At 39.1% G+C, this 19,809-nt stretch overlaps 1 protein-coding gene across 2 annotated transcripts in view; it reads left to right on the top strand.

Moving 5' to 3' along the window:
* The window catches only part of TNFRSF1B (TNF receptor superfamily member 1B), a 52,366-nt gene extending 34,279 nt beyond the window's left edge, over nucleotides 1-18,087 (top strand). For both annotated transcript variants that reach the window (XM_051988523.1, XM_051988525.1), the window contains exons 6-10: nucleotides 2,706-2,914; nucleotides 7,322-7,399; nucleotides 8,460-8,497; nucleotides 14,378-14,612; nucleotides 17,453-18,087. In XM_051988523.1, coding sequence (XP_051844483.1) covers nucleotides 2,706-2,914; nucleotides 7,322-7,399; nucleotides 8,460-8,497; nucleotides 14,378-14,612; nucleotides 17,453-17,730 — 838 coding nt within the window. In that variant the 3' untranslated portion in view covers nucleotides 17,731-18,087. The remainder of the gene's footprint in view (nucleotides 1-2,705; nucleotides 2,915-7,321; nucleotides 7,400-8,459; nucleotides 8,498-14,377; nucleotides 14,613-17,452) is intronic.
* The last annotated feature ends 1,722 nt before the right edge of the window (nucleotides 18,088-19,809 follow it).

The raw sequence follows: 19,809 nt of genomic DNA, 5'->3' as shown, positions 1-19,809 counted from the left end.
ACTATTATTATCCTTATTTTGTGGATGAGAAAGGGGAAACTGAGAAAGGTCAGTAGTTGAGCCATCCTGCTAGTAAGTTTTATTTATTTATTTATTATTCAATAGTATTTTATTTTCTCAATTACCTGTAAAGATAGCATTCAACATTCATTTTTGTAATTCTTTGAGTTCCAAATTTTTTCCTCCCTCCCTCCCATACCACTCCCACCCCATGCTAGCAAGCAATCTGACATAGGTTTTTATACATGTACATCCATTTTTAACATATTTCCATGTTAGTCATGTTGTGAAAGAAAAATCAAAACAAAAGAGAAAAACCACGAGAAAGAAAAAGCAAACCAAAAAAAAAAAAAAGTTAAAAATACTATGCTTTCATCTACATTCAGTCTCCATAGTTCTCTCTTTGGAAGCAGATGGCATTTTCCATCCCAAACTCTATGGAATTGTCTTGGATCACTGTATTACTGAGGACAACTAAGTCTATCATAGTCAATCATCACATCTTCTTACTGTGTACAGTGTTCTCTCGGTTTTGCTCACTTCACTTAGCATCATTTCATGTAAATATTCCCAGAACAATAATATTCCATTACATTCATTTGCTATAACTTATTCAGCCATTCTCCAGCTGAGGAACATTCATTCAGTTTCCGGTTCCTTACCACTACAACAAGACAGCTAACAAGTTTCTGGGTTTATATTTGAATTTGGATTTCCTGACTCCAAGACTAGTGTTCAATCTGCTATATGTACAAAGCCATAAAAAATAATTGTTTTTCTCCCAAGAGTTTTGTGAAGTGCTCAATGTTGTTACTGTTTTATAGAGTAGGGAACAAAAGTCTATACAGAGGTGAGGTAACTGGCCCGTGATCTCAGTGTGAGAGCCAGAATTTAAACACAGATCTCTTGCCTCTGACTTCTGTGCCGATACCTGACATTCACACAGCACTTTAGTGTCTCAGTTCTTCCCTCGTGCCAGTCCCTGTGTTAGATGCTAGGGATGCTAATGGGGAAGTTAGTCCCTTTTCTCAGGAACATTACATTCTACCTGGGGGATAGACTGTGTTCTCAGATACATATGTACAATGTACAAATAAATTCATGGCAAATGGGGGCGAGGTTAGCACTAGCACCTGGGTATTCATTCACCTTGCATTATAAGTATCTTTAAAGATTCAAGCTATTGATTACTACTATAATAATGATGATAATAATTATATAATATTATATGTAACAATAAAATTAATAGTACTATTCTATAATATATAATTATACGATATTATGAATATTTTATTACAGGACAATAATATTGTATAATTATATATTGTTATAGAATAGTACTATCATATATAATTATTTAATAAAACAATATCACATCACAATATCATATAATATACAATATGTAATAAAGCATTAAATTATACTATTATATAATTACCTAATAAAATATAGTGGTATAATTATTAATATTATTGGTTATTATAATCCCTATTTTACAGATGAAGTGTATGAGGCTCAGAGATTAAAAAAAATTACTTGACCATATCATACAAAGTTATTAAGTATCAGAATCAATCAACAAGCAGTTATTAAGTATTGACTATGTGCCAGGCACTTTGCCAGATAATGAGATAATGCTCAACCTTACTGTTGAGCATTTATATTAAATTCTGCTCTGTCCAGCAAGTAGTAAGCAATATAGAGATGTTATCTATTATTCTTATTCTTATTCTTCTTATTATTATTATTATCAATCATAGCTTAAAATTACACTAAAACTTTTGGAACATCTTGTATATCCAAGATCATTCTGGGGGAGGTGGGGTGAGAAAGCTCTAGAGGGTTTAAGGCTCATTTAAAAGGTGATACTTGACCTGAGCATTGGACAAAAGGAGGGCTAAGTGGCAAAGATAAGAAAGGAATCCCTTCCAGGCCAAGCACAGAACTGGAAGATGGAATGCCATGGGGTAAGAATAGCAGCAAGGTTACTTAGGCTGGAGCAAGAAGTTTGTATTTGATTTAAGTGTTAATAGGGAGCCCTTGGAGTTTCTTGAGCAGGGGAGATCCAAGATCAGACTTGTGTATAGGACCATAACTTGGGCAGGATCAAAGAGGGGGAGACTAAAAATTAAAAGACCAGGTAAGTGGCCATTACACCGCCATAAATCCACCTTGAGTTCCTGTTCAGTTCAAGTGTGCTTTTTCCTCAATTATTAAATCTTTTAATAAACTAAACACTGAAGACTCTCCCAATCCCCTGAATCTCAGGCACTAGCCTCTGATATTCCCACCCCCAGCTCCTTTGGGTCAAAATTGTGAGAACTCTTATTAAAAATAGGGTATCAGTACCATTCTCTCTTTTCATGAAGTTATCAGCTTGACCTTAAGAGTGAGCAGGGTCTTGAAGGATCGAGATACAGGTCAGGGCAGTTTTGCTTGATTGGGCTGGAGGAGATACATAGATATTGTGAATTAAGGTGCAGCCAGACATCATAGGGAGATATACCAGGAAATTCAAGAGTGAGACTGGGAAGTGGAATTGAATGAGGGATGGAAGAGTCTGCTAATCTCACAGTCTTGCTGATGGTCAGAGTCTCCGGATCCTCTTCCCAGTGACCGGGGATCTTGAGGACGATCCCGGGCAAGAGGGAGGATTCCTTCATTGCAAGGTCAGCTTGGACTAAGCTCAGCGTATTTTCCTCCAGGTGTCACTCTGTGGCTGTTCCTGGGAATGCAACCTCAGATGCTATCTGCAGTGACATGGTCCCTGTGACAATTACGCCAGATGCCCCTCTCTCCAAGCTTCAGCCCGAGACGATGAATCCCAATGAGAACAGTGTAGGCACCTCTCCCCAACCTCAGCCACAACCTACCCTCCACCAGGTCATTTCCAATGACTCTGTTCTTCCACTTGGTAAGTAATAGCAATAAGTTCTACCTACTGATATCATCATGATATTTTAGGATGGTCTGTGTGAACCTGGAGGGTCCCCAGGAATGGGAAACCGAATGGCCTGGGCTTCTTTTCTGCTTTCTGTTTCTTCCTTGATAGTTTTCCACTTCAGTCAGGAGATTGGTCTTCTCAATCAGAAGTGCCAATAACCATATCTGAAAGAAGAAGGAATATGGCTAGTCTTTGCTTGTACATAGGTGTAGGTGTGTATTTATGGAGGTCAGTGGGGCAAGCAACGTTGTTGCTCTGAGACATCAAACTGCATCCATTCTGAGTCTTTCAGCTTCCTAAAAAGAGCAAAGCTACACATATTTAGCCGGAATAATTAGCTAAAGTTAGCTAAAATAATTAAATTAGTTACACTGGTAAGCTCCCAGATAGATGACAGGCTGACCTGAGCTCTTTGATCATCCCACTGTGCTCCCACCTTCTAAACGATGACATATATTGCACTGCTTGCCTAGGGCACTGTTCGTGGTACTTACCCCAGATTCCAAAAGTCCTAGTTATTGCTCTGATGGAATAACTCATGTGTAAATATATATTCATTCAGTTGAAGAAACATGATTGAGCATCTTCTGAGGTCAAGGTTAAGCACTTTGCAGCTAAGGGCTGCCTTAGGATGCAGGGGATGAATAAGGATCCTGCCTACAGGCATTTTACGGTCTCTTAGAACTAGTCAATTAGAATATAAAATCTGGCAGAACCTACCAAACTGGAAAGCCTTCAGAGACTTGGGGCTATCATTGGATTATATGTCTCTTGTCTGAGAACCACCCTAACTAAGCTCAAAGAGGCCTGTCTTCCATGTCAAGGCTGGTCAACAACAACAACAAAAAAAAAAAACTGGTTTTTGAAGTCTTACAAAGGTGTGAATCCAATCACTAAATAGAAAAATGCACAAATAAGCAAAATATGGGATCTTTGAATCTTTAGTTTTCTTCAAAGCTCAGCTCAAAAGCCACTTCCTAGAAGAAACTGTTCTTAATTACCCCTCCACTAGAGTTCCTCTTCTCCAATTGTCTTCTTTTCACTTTGTATCTGTCTCTATCTCTATCTATTTCTCTCTCTGTGTGTGTTTTCTCCAGTAGACTATAAGCTCCTTGAAGACAGGATCTATTTCATTTTCAGATCTGCTTTCTACCTCTACAGATTATATCCCTCCCCATGTCTCACTTTCAAATGCTTGTACTGGGTATATTCTTCTCTCAGGACTTTGTTTAATGTGACTGTATACTCTACTCAGTCTTTTCTTTAATCTCATATCATGGCAGTGAGTGACATAGAGTAGAAACTTGGGAGACTAGACTTCAAGTCATTGCAGTTTGATTTGATCTTTTTCTGGAAGAAATCAGTGTCAGAGAGACAAGAGTGCACATACATTAGGTGCTTAATAAATGTTTGCTGAATGATTACTTTTTACATTTCATATTTATTTATCTGGATTTATGTTGTTTCTCCTCAGTAGAACATAAGCTTCCTAAAGGTAGCTTTTGTCTTTGTACTCCCAGTCTAACATGGGATACCGGCATACAGTCAGTGTGTATTTAATAAGTTGATAAGTTTAATAAGTGAATTTAATAAGTGGGTGAATAGATGAAGCAAATCTCCAAACAAAATCTTAAATTTGGGACTATTTGCCTCTCGCTTAGAAAAATGATAACAAAATAATATCAATGATAATGTTTTTGTTTGTATCCCCTTCCAAACCCACTTGTAGAACTGTAAAATTATGTTTTTGTTCTTTTTTAGATCAATCAAAAAGCATTTATGAAATGCCCATTAAGAGGCATAGGGTAAGGTAAAGGATGAGAAACCAAAAGGGAAGAGTTTGTAACCTAAGGGACAATCAAATCAATCAGGCTTTGAACTTTCTTATGTTTACTTAATTTAATTAGGTGCTAAGGGCTAGAGATACAAAGAAAAGTAAAAGCATGATCCCTGCATTCATAGAGTTCACTCTCTAAAGAGGGGAGAGAATAGGTTAAAAACAAAAAAAGATGTACATGAAAGATATGGTATAAATGGCAGGTAAGGTCAAATGGAAGACCTAGAAAAGGGGTGGGTTTGGGGTGGGATCAGGGGAAAGACCTTGTCTAGAAGGTGAGCCCTGAACTGAGTATTCAAGGAAGCCAGGAGAGCAAGAGTCAGAGGTGAGGAGGGAAAGAAAAACAAGAATGAGGGATACCAGGGTAAAGTGTGTGTGTGTGTGTGTGTGTGTGTGTGTGTGTGTGTGTGTGTGTGTGCGCGCGCGCACATGTTTAAATTACATTGGATTCTTACTGTCTGGGGAGAAAAAGGGGAGGGAGGGAGAAAAATTTGGAAAAAAGATTTTGCAAAGATGAATGTTGAAAACTAAGATTTCATGCATTTGGAAAAATAAAAACTATTATTTAAAAAGTATGTGTTTATGTATGTACATACATATACACATATATATGCATATACATATTCACACATGCATGTATAAATACAGAATTGACACAAGTTTGCATATATGCTTCTACATATATGTGTGTATACATATATGGTGTACACATGTGTACTATACATACAAATACAGTCTACACCAATATTATGTTTATACACACACACACACACACACACACACACACACACACACACACACACTCTCTTGTGGATACATCTATATCCAGGCATACAACATATATAAGTACAGTCTGTCTCAACACCATACACGTGTGTGTGTGTGTGTGTGTGTGTGTGTGTGTGTGTATGTGTGTGGTGTGTATGCATAGATAGATGCACACACATGTATAATTGCATAAGGTTTCATGTACTGGGTATATTCCTCTCTCAGGCCTTTCTTAATGTGAATGTATACTCTACTCAGTCTCTTTATTTATTTATTTATTTAATAACTTTTAATTGACAGAATCCATGCCAGGGTAATTTTTTACAGCATTATCCCTTGCACTCACTTCTGTTCCGATTTTTCCCCTCCCTCCCTCCACTCCTTCCCCCAGATGGCAAGTAGTCCTTTACATGTTAAATAAGTTACAGTATATCCTAGATACAATATATGTGTGCAGTACCGAAGAGTTTTCTTGTTGCACAGGGAGAATTGGATTCAGAAGGTAAAAATAACCCGGGAAGAAAAACAAAAATGCAAGAATTTTATATTCATCTCCCATTGTTCTTTCTTTGGGTGTAGCTGCTTTTGTCCATCTTTGATCAATTGAAACTGAATTAGCTCTCTTTATCGAAGAGATCCACTTCCATCAGAATACATCCTCAAACAGTATCGTTGTTGAGGTATATAATGATCTCCTGGTTCTGCTCATTTCACTTAGCATCAGTTCATGTAAGTCTTGCCAGTCCTCTCTGTATTCATCCTGCTGGTCATTCCTTACAGAACAATAATATTCCATAACATTCATATACCACAATTTACCCAGCCATTCTCCAATTAATGGACATCCTTTCATTTTCCAGCTTCTAGCCACTACAAACAGGGCTGCCACAAACATTTTGGCACATACAGGTCCCTTTCCCTTCTTTAGTATCTCTTTGGGGTATAAGCCCAGTAGTAACACTGCTGGATCAAAGGGTATGCACAGTTTGATAACTTTTTGAGCATAGTTCCAAATCGCTCTCCAGAATGGCTGGATGTGTTCACAATTCCAACAATAACGCATCAGTGTCCCTGTTTTCCCACATCCCCTCCAACATTCCACATTATCTTTCCCTGTCATTCTAGCCAATCTGACAGGTGTGTAGTGGTATCTCAGAGTTGTCTTAATTTTCATTTCTCTGATTAATAATGATTTGGAGCATATTTTCATATGTCTATAAATAGTTTCAATTTCTTCGTCTGAGAATTGTCTGTTCATATCCTTTGACCGTTTATCAATTGGGGAATGGCTTGATTTCTTATAAATTAGAGTCAATTCTCTATATATTTTGGAAATGAGGCCTTTATCAGAACCTTTCTCAGTCTTTTCTTTGATCTCATATCATGGCAGTGAGGTGACATAGAATAGAAACTTGGGAGACTAGACTTCAAGTCAGTGCAGTTTGATTTGATCTTTTTCTGGAAGAAATCAATGTCCGAGAGACAAGAGTGCACATAGAACTGTCTCTGCAGAGCCTTCTCCTGGGATTGGGACAAAGGGTGATGGGGGGAATATGCCCTATTCTTTACCAGCCATGCCTTTCTGGCCAGGAGACCAAGGACAGCTGCCCCACTTTCCCTGACAGTGGTTGAAAGGCTGGAATGTGGTCAGACAACTCTCAACTTGCCTCCTAGTTCTTAGTCTACCCAATTGGAAAAAAGATGGTGTTGATCTTATCTGTGGGGGAAGACTTGCCCTTTCATGAATTTATGAGGATTTCTTATTTCCTTAGGGTGGATTTTAGGTCTGATGGTCTTAATTGTGCTACTACTTGGTCTGGCTTCCTGCTTCATGTTTTCTCAGAGAAAAAGTAAGTTTCATTTCATCAATTCATTTGATAAGCATTTATTAAATACCTGCTCTGCAAAATGCTGGGGAATATAAGCTTTAATTAGGACAGAGTCTCTTCATATATATTAGGCAAGGAGGTGCATATAAAGGACCAATAGAAACTTAAGAGAAGGGGGAAAAAAGATACAAGGCACATGGAGCAATATGAGCAAAAGCACGAAGTTGGGAATACTTAGAACATATTATGAAATATGTTCTAAGGACAGGGCAGAGATGGAAAAAAAGACAGAGCTGATCACCCTTGCTGGAACATGGAATGGTTAGTGTTAAACCTGGAAATGTAGGAAGGAGCCAGATTGTGGAGGGCCAGTCAAAAGAGTTTGAACTTTACAGATAATAGAAAGTCATTGAAGATTTTTGAGAACAGGGGTGAGTTGATTAGATCCATTCATTAAGAAAGATTATCCAGGGATATGTATGAAGGATGGATTCATCATTCATTCATCCAATAAATATTTTTTGAGCATCTACCATGTGGAAAGCTCTAAGTTGAACAGGCCGTGATCCATGGACCTCAAAGAAATTACAATCTTACAGAAAAGACATTACTACAAATAAATGTAAAACAAGGCAGGATGTGCTAAATTCAACAGGAAAGGAATGTGGTACTGTGGGAATTGAGAAGAGGAAGACATTGTACCTAACTGGGAAAGTAGAAAAGTCTTCAAGGAAAGGTAGCATTTCAGCCTTACCTTGAAGTATGTATATAATTTTTATATGGAAAAACAGTATTGCAGGGAGAACTTCCTGAGCAAAAACTTAGAGGTGGGAATATGCAGGATGTTATTTGAAGAGTAGAGAAATCAGTTTGATTTTAATAGACTTTTAATAGGTTTAATAGCAAATAGGGTGACAAGGACAAAAAGGCTGGAGCGGTAGACTGAAGCCAAGACTCTAGAAGGGTGTTCACTTGCTAGAGTGAGATTTACCAACCATTTCTCCTGGCTCCTTACTGACAACTTCTTTCTTGGGGCAGAAGGTGATTGAAATATTTTCTTTTCTTTTCTTTTCTTCCCCAGAGAAACTATTGTCCTGTATCAAAGAGGAAACCAAAGTGGTAAGTTTTGCTTCGTGATTGTTTAGCTTAGGGGAAAGCAATGGGAGACAATCATAGGGCATGTCTGCAGGGAATGTGCTGGTAGTTACTCATGATCAACATCTGGTAGAGGACCTGGGGAAGAACAAGCAAAGAGATGATTCCCCCCCTCGTCTCAAGAAGCTTACAGGGAAAGCATTGTGGTATAGTAGAAGTCCCTGACTCTATGTGATCTTAAAATCTAGGATCTTAAAATTGTCAGATTTTAGAGAGACTTCACAATAGTACTAATAATTTATATCTTGAGCTTTACAAAAGTACTTAGACCAGGATGTTAGAATATAGAACATCTTAGAGACAGATTTTCCGATCCCAACCCTTTCATTTCATAGACATGGAAACTGAAGCCATAAATGAGGAAGTGATTTGTTCAAATTCTAGAGTCACTTAATGGAGGCAGGACTCTAAACTTGGTCTTCTTATTCTTAAGGTCCCTTTCTCTTTCTGCGCCTCAGTCTTTCCATCTGTATTATTCAAAAGAACAATAACTCCTGACTCAATTTTCTCAGAAGAGCATTATGATAAGGGATATAAAAGTGCTTGGGAAATTATCAGGGACAGTACAAATGAGGAATGATAATGGGTAGTGGTGAGTTTTGTCCTGAATGTGAGTTAATCTTATATAAAGAGGAGAGACAATAATCCAAGAGACTGCTAATGATTACTAGGATCTCTTTCTGCCTCAGGCCTGGAAACTTGGCCAAATCTATTTAGCATGGCTGACTGACATCCTTGTCCCTCCCTTCTAACTAGGTGTTTCTCAGTTTCTCAAAATTGCAGATCTTCACCACATCCTGCCCTCACTGGTATCACTCATTGATGATGAGAGTTGGGCCAGATTCTGTGTACATGTAGTGAATGACCCAATAATGCACATTGGTTGCAGAATCTTAGAAAAGGGAGGCACAGGGGAATCTCAAAGTACTGTTTCTCTTGTAATTTAATCATTCTTCTTAATAGTTCAACATTGTCATTGAATATAACACCCAAAATAGATGAGTTGTTAGAACCAGAATGTCAGAACAGGGAGGGGTCTTAGAATAAAGAATATCAGAATTGGTTTTAGGGGAAAAGGGGCTAAGGACACAGAATGCCATTGTAAAATGAGGATAATAATAGCATCTGTGAGGATAAAAATGAAATAATACTTATAAAGTACTTGGCACATAGTAGGTGCTTTATAAGTGCTAGTTACTACTACTACTATTATATTATTACTTGCTACTACTACTATTATATTACTACTACTACTACTATTATATAGTATATATACTACTACTACTATATATTATATTACTACTTATTACTAATACTATTACTACTACTACTACTACTACTGCAGAAGCAGATCAGAAAGAAAGAATTCTTGACTCCTAATCTAGGACACTTTCAAATGTGCCACAATATTTAAATATATATATATATATATTTAATGTTAACATCAGTGTAATAGACTACAGTTTCCTCGGTTTGTCAATTTCTCTCTGGTAGTTCTCTCCTCATCCTTAACTCTGAAGATTATCCATGATTCACCCTGTAGTGTTGTGTAGAAGGTTTGCACTTACCTTCTCTATTCCCTAATCTAGCTAAGCAAAAAGCAAAACAAAGTATTCTTTCCCCAAAGAAATTTTTTTTTTTATTATGGAATGTCTTTGTTCCTTAAAATGTCACTTAAGTAGAGACTAAGAGGGATCTGTGTCTCTTTCTAAATTTTCTATAAAGAACCAAGTAGCTTGTTGGAGAACTTACTTTACTGTTTTAACTATTTTAGAAGAACCAATGCAGGACTTGGGCTTTCCATCTATTTTCTCAAATTGCCCACAAATGACCAGCTCCATCTTTTTTTCTGGTCAGATTTTTATTTTTTGAATTTTAATTCTTATTGATAGCACATTTTAAAATGTCTATTATTATGAACATCAACAAACAAAAGCATTTCTTCATTTAAATTCTAAAATGAGGGAATTATGCATAACACCATGAAACTCTAGTATGCACAACTTTTAGAAATATATATTAAATTTGATGTAGTTTATCCAAGATTGCCCTTCTTGTCAAATCTCTAATATTCTTTCTATATGCTTCTGTGTGTTTCTTTCATGTTTCATTGATTATCTCTTTGTTTTATTCTTTTTCGGTTGAGATAATTTGTTTCTAAATCATCTTTATTTGCAATATATCTCCTCTTCACTTTCTCACAAACTATTCTTTGTAACAAAGAAACAAAAAGACGGAGAAAGTAGTTGAGCTAAATGTAGCAAGTGAATTTGATGGTATATGCAATACTCCCCACCCAGAATCCTCCTCTTCTATACTTATAGTCTGCCTTCTCTGCAAAAGGAGGGAGGGGCAGTTTCCTCATTTTTTCAGACCTGCACTTGAAGAAAACTCCTTTGGTAATAACATAGAGAATGAATTACAGTAAAAAAAAATTTGGTAAAGAGATCAATTAGGAGACTATTGTAATAATCCCGTTGAGAGGTAGAATGAGTCTCAACTGGGAAGTGGTTATATAAATGGAGAGAAAGGGATTATGTAAGTCATGTTGTGGTGATAGAAGTAACAAAGCTGAGCTACTAATTGAATCTGTGTGATGAGTGAGATTAAGAGTAACACTAAGGATGTGAACTAGAGTGAGAGAGGTCGGTGTAATAGAAATGATTACAAAAGCAACAAGATCAACAAAAGCAGGGATATTTGGAAGAAGGTTGGGTTTTGGGGAAAAGATAATGGCTTTTGTGTTGGATGTGTTGGGTTTGATCTGCCTATCCTACATTTAGTTGAAGATGCCCAATAGCTAGTTAGTGAAGAAATGGATGGGAGTTAGATCTGAGGACCTGATTAGATAAAACAATTAAACCCAGGAAGCTAATGCATTGACCAAGAGAGAATATGTAAAGATAAAAGAGAAGCAGACTCAGGTTACAACAATAATAATAGATAACTTTTATTATACTTATTGTGTGCCAGGCACTGTGTTAAATGCTTTATACTATTTACGTATATAGTATATATTAATATATATTTTATTATATATTAATATATTATATATTATACTAATATATATTAACTCATTTGATCTTCACAACAACCCTGAGAAATAGGTGCCATTATTATCCCTATTTTATAGCTGGGGACACTGAAGCAATTCACTGTCACAGCTAGTTTCTGACCCTAAGGTCTGGCACTTTATTTACTGTACCACCTAGGAGAGACCCACAGTTGAGGGATGTGACATAGCTGAAGATCCAGCTGGCTGAGAAGGATTGGTGAGAGAGGTAGAAGGAGAACCAAAAGGGGGGGATTTTAAGGAAAAGCCAGATGGAGAAGGTGGTTAATGGTGTTAAATGTTGGGAAGAGATCCAGAAGGAATAACAAAGGAAAAACAAAGATCCCTCTTTTTATGTCACAGAATTCTGCCAGTGATAATCTGGGGTTATAAATCATGAAATACCACCTCCCTGAAGAATTATTATAGCCGAGATTCATTTAAGGGACAGGGAATAGAGGCACAGAGCCAGTATGGATTAAGCCCTTAGAGATGTCCTCAGAGAGGGAGGATCAGAAAAGAAGTTCATTTATTAGGAGGAAGGGAAACCAGTAAAAATAACTTTTGGGATTCTTTGAAATCCACAAAACCTAAAGACTGGGAAAGATTTATGAGAGGATATATGGAAAGGGAACAGTAAGGTGATGTAGTGCATAGAATTCCAGGCTTGGAAGACCTGAATTCAAATCTGGCCTCAAATACTCAGTCGCTATGTGATCCTGGGCACATCACTTCACCCTGTTTGCCTCGGTATCCTTATTAGTAAAATAGGCTGAAGAAGGAAATGACCCCAGTAACTTTCGAAGAAAACCCCAGATGGGGTCATGAAGATTTGGAGATGATTGAAAGTGAATGAACAAAAAGACATAGACAGGAGAAGATAATGTGGCTTAGGTTGAGATCTCCACTAATGGACATACTCCCAGATTCATCACAATAGCAAAGGACCTTAAAGTTGTACAATTTGAACTGAGCAGGACTGTTCTCCACTAGTGCTTTGAGATCCTTCCATGCACAATAAAACTATACATACTTGGTACTGCTCATGATCACAGAGCCTCTCAGAGGGACTGTGACATCATAGTTGTTTTCTTGGTATGGACTTGGATACCCAAGCCCAGACCCTTGACATTCTGTCATCCCACAGAAGCCTTCAGTTTCCCTCTTTGCTGACCTCAGGGTTAGGAGTTGTTGAACTAATATGCTCCTGAATCTCTGGAGCCTTGGGGACTCTGGGTGATTACATGGCATGCTATCATTAGGATAAGTCAAGTTCATACTCTCCCTCCAAGGACTTCAATTCTAGGGAACTGAAATTTGGACAACACCAGTGATAAATTTTGATTCTTTCTATACAGATCATTTGGGTGAGGCAGAGGTTGGGGGAGGTCTATGTGTTTGTTAGAAGGTTAGGTTGGTAAATGTGACCTTTGGTTCTTTCAGTTCTGCTTAACTTCGTTAAAACAATACTTCCTGTTTCTTGAAAAGACAAAACAAATTCAAAAAGTACCAAGTTAGGTGAATTTGACAAAGTGACATTTGGATGGTAAAAGTGACTCAGTCAGCAGGGGAGCATAATCTGGGACCTGTATGAGGGACCCAAAGAAAAAAGGAAGTGGATCTTAACAAGCACAGGGAGTTTCCCTGGGTGAACCCATTGTAACAGAATCCCAGCATCTTATCACAAGGGGCTTTACTGGCCAACTTGTTCAATCTAGAATTGAACTAGAATCACTTCTAGAACATTCCTCTCAGAAAGTATTCTACCATGTTTGAAGACCTCAAATGAGCTCTCTGTAACGAGAGAGAAACCCCATCATGTGTGAAGGCACCCTTCCCATTCATGGGAAGTTCTAATTGTCACATAAAACTTGAACATGACCCTCCCCACTCTAACCCATTGAACAAATGTACTGTCTCTTCCTCTTGACAAACTTCAAATTCTTTGAGGACAGTTATCATGGCCTAAGTCTTTTCTCTTTCATTTCACACTTAGCTAGTTTTTTTTTTTCCCCAATGAACTTTATATAGGTATTTTCCAGCTCTCTCCTCATCCCCCATTTCTAGACATAATCCAGTTTATCTTTCTTAATGTAGAGAGAGCGCCAGGTTAAACCCAATGATTCAGCCACAGTCCAACCAGGGCAGGGACAGCAAGACTTTAGCCTGTCCCTTAAAATATAACTGAAGGACATGTCACTTCCTTAATTCAATGTGTCACACTGTTGAGTTGTGTTAATTAAGTTTACATTTCCTTTTCTTTGGTCCTCTTCTTGCCCCCAGATAGAAAGAAAACAAAAACCAATCTGTTTTGTTGTTCCCATTACTCATTCCTAGCTTCAACTAATTGTGGATTTTAGCTCAATGTCTTATCTAGGCGGGACATTCCAACAGATACTGTCGAAGCTGTGAGGGGCCTTAGATCACAGAATGTCAGAGATGGGAGGGCCTTTAAAACCCGGGATGTCAGAGCTGGGAGGGTCCTTAGAACCCGGGATGTCAGAGCTGGGAGGGCCCTAGATTTCTTTCTTAAGAAAGTGACTGTAGTTTAAATTTAAAAGTGCACGTGTGTGTGTGTGTGTGTGTGTGTGTGTGTGTGTTTTGCAGAAAGCTGGTTGTTAAATATTTATTAGCATACCTTCGCTTAACTGCTCTGACATTCTCTACCCTAAGGATCCTCCCGGTCCTGATATTCCAAGGTCCAAAGCTCATGTGTTCTATGATTCCATTAAGTCCCCTGCATCTGCTGCATCTCCATCTTGATGGTCCCATGCTTTTGTTTCTATGTCCAGCCTCACCCAACAGTTGAGAAGTCCCAGAGCTTTTTGGGCCACAATGGAACAGAGCAGCAGAACCTGCTAGGCTCAGAGGCCACCTCCAGCAGCAACTCCCTGGACAGTATGCTGAGCTCTGGGGAAACCAAGGAATTCCAGGAGGCAAAGGGAGTGGAAAACCATCCCCCCCAAGCTCCAAGCTCAGAGAAATCCAAGTGTGGCCAAGAAACCAGAGCTGGCTCCATGGATTCAGGTGAGAAGCTACTTTGCCAGTAGAGTCCCAGGCTCTGTTTTTTGTGAATTAAAAAGATTTTGGATTAAATAGGATTAAAAAGAAAAAATATATAGTCAACTCTCATTTATTCAAGTGGTGGATTTTGACTCATTCATTACCTGTAAGACCTAGAAATTACTTCCCTTCTCCTCCTCTGGCCTCAGTTTCCTCATTTGTTAAATAATGTATCCTTTCTGGGACTCAGTTTCCCCAGAGGATATGTACAGTCTAAGCTCTAAATCCATGATCTTTGATGTGGTGGAGCTTATCCTTGAAAAACATATGCAGTCTTGGTTACCCTTCCTCTGTACCCAGGGACCTTTTGGTCCCTTAAACCTAACAGTGCAGTCCCACTAAATGCCATTTGTTAGTATCGAGTAGAACATTACTCAGGGCCAAATTATAATTTGTGGGGGTTGAGGGTGGGAGAATATTTGCGAGTGAAAATAATTATAAACACAATCTCCTTCCGAGGAGTGAGTCTTTTTGACTTAAACTGGCCCCCTGATCTTTGAGGGGGAAGGGTTGAAAAGGCCCTGAATTGAAATCCCTCCCCATCTTTGGGAGGGGCCCTACCTTTCTGTTTATAGGTGAAACTCCCAGATAAGTAATCTCCTCCATGATTCAATTGGAGATCTTGCCCAGGGGCATGATCACCACCCTCTATTAAAAGGTTCTGAGTTCCTGGTTACAAAAAACCCAGTAAAATTAAATGCTGTTTGCCCAGACCTTTGCAAATAATCCTAACAGGATTTTGCCTGCTAAGAAAGCTGTTTTCTTAGTGTAATAAACCCACTTTTTTTTTTTTTTTTTTTTTTGCCACAAACCTCGCCTCTTTCATTTGGGTTTGTGAATTTTTTCGCAAAGCCTGCAAACCTGCCAGGAGACCCCCATTGCTGTCAGGGGAGCTCTCATCCCTCATTTCTCACACTTCAACATTTTAAAATACGTTCATAGCACCTGTTTCTATAGAAACAATGTTCTCTATACAAATAATTTTTATCTTTTAGCAACTTTATTTTTATTTCGCATCTACCTCCCTGGGTAGCTGTTAAAGATTAAATGTGTTAAGGACCCTGCCTAGGTGAAGAGGCAGGACAATTCTCCGAGAGCCTCCACAGCTATGAATCATAATATCTGGAGGAGTTGCAAAGCAGTCTTTATTGACACAGATGTTACAGACTGGGAATGAAATAAATAGGAGGCAGAGGGAAGAGGAGAGGTCAGACAACGAAACTGCCTCTCAGTAGGGAGGTCAGAGAACAGCAACTGCCTCTCAGTCTCCTTGTATCATCATCATCCCCTCACATGAAGAGATTCATTCTACAAGTCTGAGTTAGACCTCCAGCAGCCACTGGCAAGTGGCTCCCGTGTCACCACATATGTAATGTCTGGACTAGCTCTCTAGAGGATCTCTGGACTAGTCTTGATCTTAGGTAGAGGAGTGATGAAGGCAGGAGAGCCACCAGGAGGATCTGTTTCTGTCTCCATCTTCTGTGTCTCCTCTGTGTCTGTGTCTAAGTCTGAGATGGAGCTCCAGCTCTCGTCCTCTCAGCTCTTAAACACCTCAGTCTGATTATATCATTACATCACACTAAGTATATGTCAACTAGAGTGATTACATCATTATATCAAATTGATTATATCATTATGTCATACTAGAGTGATTACATCATGTCACATTAAGTATATGTGAACTAGAGAATGATTATCTCATCAGTCACTGAGTAAACACCCTGCTGTTAAGTATCCTTGCTTCAAGTATATCTTACCCAGAGTTCCAGCTCTCTACATAAATAAGATTAGATAGATTGATGGATGGATGGACAGAGTGACAGACAGATAGATAGTTGTTCATTTTCAATCATGTCTAACTTTTTTTGACCACATTTGGGTTTTCTTGACAAAAATACTGCAGTAGTTTGTCATTTCCCTCTCCAGCTCATTCTAGATATCAAGGAATCTGGTGGGGTTTTTGTTTGTATTTTTGCTGAGGCAATTAGGGTTGCGTGACTTGCGCCGGATCATACAGAAGGCATCTATTTTTGCCCTTTTTTGTACCCCTGAGGTTTGACATACAGTAAGTCCTTAAGTACTTTTCAAGTACTTTCTTGTCCCATGGATCAAAAGATCATAAATTTAGAGCCTAGAGGGATCTTAGAAATCATCAAGTCTGATCCACTATTTTACAGATGAAGAAACTGAGACCCAGAGAGGTTAAGTGTCTTAGCCAGAGGGTCATATAACTTATAGAACAGAAATTCTTAAGTTTATTTTGTGTCATGGTCACAGGGACATGCTGATGAAAATTAACTCTTAAAAAATGTTATCTAAAAATACACATTTAAATTTAACCTGCTGTAATTAACATTTTTCCATTATTTTCTCAAGTCTAGACAATTAAGAAAACAATAAATCAAGCTGTGATTTATAGCATTTGCTGAATTATGAGGTATATGTAAATGCTTGCACTGAAAACTTAACAATTGGGCTTAAGAGTGGGTTTAAACTGGCCTCTTATGGAACTTTCCAGCAGACTGGAGAAATCTAGGAACACTTTCTCAGAATAATATTTTAAAATAATTGAAAGAAAGGATAAATTTCAATTAAATATCCGTGAAAATAAAGATGTAACTTTTTTAACCTCTAAAGTTCACAGATAGCCCTTGAAATCTTCCCTGGACCACGAGAGGTTCCCTAATTTGAGCACTACTGCTCCCCAGATTGAGAATCTTCTAGCCCATCTTCCAAACCCCCCAGCTCTTCCTATTCCTGGTCTCTGTGAAATGATTTCTCCTTCTTTCTTTGTGTCTTGACAGAACACTCCCATGGTGGAGGGACCCAGGTCAACGTGACCTGCATCGTCAACGTGTGTAACTCAGATCATAGTTCCCAATGCTCATCACGGAGCAGCTGCCCTGACTTTGAAGCCAGGTCTTCTGGTTCCCCACGGAATGAAGATGTCCCCTTCTCCCAAGAGGAGAGCCCCAGGAAAGGCAAGCCAGGCTCCCAGAATGTCCTGGAGAACCTCCTGCCAGATTTAGAGGAGAAGCCACTTCCCATTGGGATACAGGATATGGGCATGAAATTCAGTTAACGAGCTGGACCCTTTGTCTCCCCCTTACTGGAAGGATCTAAGCAGAAGCTGGGTGACTTTGTCGGAATACTCTCCAAGGGGTTGCTGTACTTTTTCTGAGGTTCACCTTTTTTGGTGGGATTGTGTTGCTCTTCTTGGGCCAGCCTCCATCCTTCCACGGGCCTTGCTCCTCATAGGCCTGTCTCCTGCCTTCTGAGAAGGGGTCAGAGAGAAGTATTTGAAAAATGCCTTTGACTTGGTTTCTCCCCTTTCTCAGTTTCTTTATCCTGCTTTGTCTTTTCCAAGATGCATCATGGTTCCTGAGCTGGGAGCTGGGGGAAAAGTGGTTCGTGTTCTCGTTCTCTCTCTCTCTCTCTCTCTTTCTCTCTCTCTCTCTCTCTCTCTCTCTCTTCTCTCTCTCTCTCTCTCTCTCTCTCTCTCTCTCTCTCTCTCTCTCTCTCTCTCTCTCTCTCTCTGCTCCACCACTAAAGAACTTTGCACTCTTGGCTCAGCCATATTTCCTATCTGTGCCTTTGTTTCCTCATCTGTCAGAAGAAGGAGAAAAACTAGAAGTCTACTTCTAGATCCTAAATTCTTGGTAAATGAAGGATACTCTTAGATCCTGGTCCTCTCTACGAAGACTTCAGGATTCCTATCCCCATATTCCTCAGCTAGGCTGAGAGGAAGAGATAGCTGGACAATCCCGGGTCAGAGATGGGATTAAAACCTCTTGGCTTATTAAAAAGCAGTATAATACAGCAGAAAGACCATGCATTTGGACTTAGAAGAACTAGATTCAAATCAGGTTATTTGCTATTTATTAGCTGTACAACCTCGGACAAAACTCTAGACTTCTCTGGAACTCGGTTTCCTCATCTGTTCAACCAGAAGATTGATTAGATATCCTCAAAATTTCTTCACAATGTTAAAACTATAATTTTATAAACTGTAGGGCCATGCTGGTGGTGGTGGTAGGCAAGGAGTCCGTCTCAGACTCTGAGATTTCAGTGTCTTGAGAGAATCCTAAGAGGTTTAGGATAGAAGTGAGAAGAGAACTTCTCAGATGCTCGTGTTGGGGAGAAAGATTTGATTTTTGAGTTGACTTTTGTGATTCAAATACTATGATACTTGTAACCACCATAGAAGGTCGGTGATCAAGACATTCTCAAACCTGCCCTATTACCCATCCCCTCCCGTCTTGGAAACATTTGGATTTTACAATCTGAAGACATCACTATATGGTGCCTTGTCTTTAGCACTGACTCCTTTTATTTAAGGAATATGGTATAGGGGAATGGAATGAGTAATCTGGAACCAAAGGGCCAGGTTAAAACCTTGGCTCTGCTACTCATTAACCTCCCTCTCTGGGCAAACAGCTTGCCCTCTCTGGGCCTGTTTCCTCATCTATAAAATGACAGGGGTTGACTAGTTCACATCTAGACCACCTTTGAGCTCTAAATCTCTGACTCTGGGAGGAAACAAGAATTGGAGCTGTGTAAGGCCCCAAGAGCCATTCAAAATCTACTACCTCAAGATTGGGGGCCTGTCTCTGGCTCTGTACTTTTTGCTTCTCTTCCCTTCCTCTCTTACCTCAGCATCCTGGGGCCCAGAAGAAATAACTGGGCCACATTTGTGGCCCAAAGACCTGAAATTTGTGTTGTGAGAATTTGTATATTTGTGTGTGTTTGCTGGAATTGTTTCCTGTTTATGAGAGAGAATGCTAAGCAAAATGTCCTGTTCATTTCTTTTTTTTTCCCCTGAGGCAGTTGGGGTTAAGTGACTTGCCCAGAATCACACAGCCAGGAAGTGTTAAGTGTCTGAGACCAGATTTGAACTCTGGTCCTCCTGACTTCAGGGTTGGGGCTCTGTCCACTGCACCATCCAGCTGCCCCTGTCCTATTCATTTCAATAAACATTCATTAAACTCCTGCTGTACACAAGATACTGTGGCTATAAAGAAAGTTTATTCTAGTTCTTCTTCTGGGAGAAATATGGTGGATTCTGGAAGTCAGTTTGACCATCTCCTAGAAGTCTATCAATCACTGGGACTGCACTGCAATGGACACTGGATGAAATGGGAGTCAGTCCCTGAGTTTGCTT

Source organism: Antechinus flavipes, chromosome 3 (assembly GCF_016432865.1).
Source record: "Antechinus flavipes isolate AdamAnt ecotype Samford, QLD, Australia chromosome 3, AdamAnt_v2, whole genome shotgun sequence".
Lineage (NCBI taxonomy): Eukaryota > Metazoa > Chordata > Mammalia > Dasyuromorphia > Dasyuridae > Antechinus > Antechinus flavipes.
The sequence above is the reverse complement of the archived record's forward strand: the minus strand, read 5'-3'. Positions and strand labels throughout refer to the sequence as shown.